Genomic DNA, 2,780 nt, shown 5'->3' with positions numbered 1-2,780 from the left:
CTTCACAGAGGGTCAAACACATGCAAACATTTTTTAATTATCGGGTAGGTGGTGAGATTTCAAGATAGGATTTATTGCCTACTCTGATACTATATTGAAGTGTTGAGTACTAATTATCTAAAAGCTCAAGCTCTTAGAGAGACGGACAACTTTATTATTTATATTATATTATCAACAATTTTTAGAGGTAAAATTATAAATTTGTTTGACTTAGTGAGTTAATCTCAATCAACTCAGTAACAATTTTTTGTCAAAAACTATAACCAGGATTATTAATTGGATCAAATTTATACAAAATCAAAATTAAATATAAAAATCAAATCGAATAAAAGTGCAGGGACCAAAATAATATGAAAGGTATAATACTAATAATACTAATGGAATTTCTCCAATTATTCAGATAAATATTATTAAAAGAAAAAAAAACATGCATTTGCCTGCAGAAGGAAATGTTAAAGACCCATACAAAAGACACTCGACTGGAGGAACTCTTTAAGTAGTACTACAAAAAGAAACCATTATAATAAAAAATAAAAAATAAAAATAAAAATAAAAAGGCTTCAAAGGCCTTTTTTAACCAGTGCCACCAAGAACAGCCTTGAGCTTCTTGACCTGAGCATCATCAAGGAAAGTTACCTTCTCCACCAATGCAGAAGGCAAATTGTTGGCAAACAACGCAAAATCGGTGATTTGGAGACCCGGGCTTGGGCTACTGAAGCTAACAATCGCAAGAGCCGGTTTATTTCCAGAATTGAATTGAAAATGCAATAACCCTTGTGGGAAAACCATAACATCCCCTTTGTAAAGAGTTTTAAAATAAACAGTGTTGGCCGAAGAAGATATGAATCCGGCACAAATTGTTCCTTCCACCACAAAAAGGATTTCTGAACCTCCAGGGTGCGTGTGGATTGGCACAACTCCATCCACGGCTAGATCTAGACGTGCCATGGAAAGGCCAAGCCCATTCACACCCGGAAATTGAGCTGCAAATGCTGGTGTAACCTTAGCTTTGATAAGATTGTTAGTGTCACCAGCAATGCCTAAAGCTGAATAAACAAAATCATTAACCGTCACTTTAGCAGGTTTCTTGCAAGAGTAGCCTGCAGGTCCATCGGGCAATGAGAAGTCTGCCACACAGAAGTCTAGCACTGAACCATGAGAGTAGGAGAAGAGAAGCGAAGCGACGAAGAGGATTGGAAGATACATCTCCATCTCCAAGAGTAAGGGATGTTTTTTCTAAGAGTTGGTTGTGTTCAATATGGGGACATAATGTACCCATTTATATAGAATTTGATAGCATGGATATTTTTTTTTTGGAGCATTCCTATTGGTTGTTAGAGATATGTGATTCTAAATGAATACGCTAAAACACGACAGATTATGGGCTGTGATGCATGTGAGCGTACGATCTTTTTTTCCAGACAACGATAAGAAGACTCTTTTTTGTTGGAAAATGCAGAAACATAGAGAGGAAGCATATTCTGCCTAGTAAAAAAGATAGTCATTTAATTAACAATTCATGCATTGATATATGGTTGATAATTAATATACTACTTCGTCAATCAATTTTATCGTACGCCAAACAAAAAGTTTAGTGTGTTGGCTACTTGTTACGATGCTGTCATTGCTCAATTACGTCAACTATCCGGCATATGAATTTCATCTTATTCTATTCTGAACCATTGCTATTGTTTTCGATTGACAGTTGTATAAGTATTTACCATGTTCAAACAGTGTCATAGTTTTCATTTTTTTCATTCCCAATTACTTTTCATGTGTAGTCATAACTGTTCTACAAATTATGCAATTTTAATAAGATAAATAGATTCATAATTTATTAAATTAAATAATAGAACATCAAATAAATCCATATTTGATAAATTACATTTTAGAGCATGACACATGAAACATGATTAATAAAAATACATATTTAATCTGCATATTGAAAACATTGAATCAAACCAAATTCCATAAATAAAATTAAAATTTTATTTAATTATAAATTTTGAAAAAAAATTTGCATTAAGTTTTAAAAATCCATAAATAAACAAATTTTGAGTTTTTAACTATCAAATTACAATTCAAAAACTAATCAGTTTGTTTGGTTTGAGTTTTCTGAATTAAGTGTTTTGAAAATTGAATTTTTTGTTTTTCATATTTTTTTGTTGTTTTTAGTGAATATTTTAAAAATTTTAAGCATTTTTTTTCTTTTTTAGACGCGTCTTACTTATGTGTCTAAAAAGCAAAATATTTGTGAAAAAATATTTAAAATATTAATAAATATACAAAAATACGAAAAATATATTAATTTTTGTATTTTTTTTTATATTTTTGGTATTTAGTGAATTTTTTGAAATTTTTTTTTATAAAAATTATACTTTTTAAGTGTATTTATGTTAGGTATGTGTAAAAATTTAAAAAAAATATTTAAAATATTAAAAAAATCGTAAAAACAAAAATAAAACGGATTATAGATATAATAGTAAAAAATGTTAATTGATTTAATAATTGATTAATAAAAGAAATTATTTGTTATGCGATTAGAATTTGTAAAAGGCGCCATATAATTTTTTGAACTATAGACAATAATAAAACGGATTATTTGTTATACGATTTCAAATTTTAAGATGAGAGATATAAATTTTTAGATTTATATGGAACAATTAATATTTTAAACAAATCTCAAAAATATATTTATAATTTACCTTATTTATAATTACCAACTCTCTTTTTACCTTTTTACACTGAGAACAAAGCTAAAACAACTTCAATTAATCAAC

At 28.8% G+C, this 2,780-nt stretch overlaps 1 protein-coding gene across 1 annotated transcript; it reads right to left on the bottom strand.

Annotated features, from left to right (window-relative positions):
• Positions 1 to 346: 346 nt before the first annotated feature.
• Positions 347 to 1,269, bottom strand: LOC114302715 (auxin-binding protein ABP19a-like). The gene has a single exon (XM_028247785.2). It carries the CDS (start codon positions 1,210 to 1,212, stop codon positions 574 to 576), a length of 639 nt encoding a protein of 212 aa, XP_028103586.2. The 5' UTR covers positions 1,213 to 1,269; the 3' UTR covers positions 347 to 573.
• Positions 1,270 to 2,780: the final 1,511 nt, after the last annotated feature.

This window comes from Camellia sinensis, chromosome 5 (assembly GCF_055761805.1).
Source record: "Camellia sinensis isolate YWXY chromosome 5, ASM5576180v1, whole genome shotgun sequence".
Classification (NCBI taxonomy): Eukaryota; Viridiplantae; Streptophyta; class Magnoliopsida; order Ericales; family Theaceae; genus Camellia; species Camellia sinensis.
The sequence above is the reverse complement of the archived record's forward strand: the minus strand, read 5'-3'. Positions and strand labels throughout refer to the sequence as shown.

Coding starts and splice junctions, on each gene's coding strand:
- LOC114302715 (XM_028247785.2), bottom strand. CDS start 1,212: ATGGAGATGTATCTTCCAATCCTCTTCGTCGCTTCGCTTCTCTTCTCC.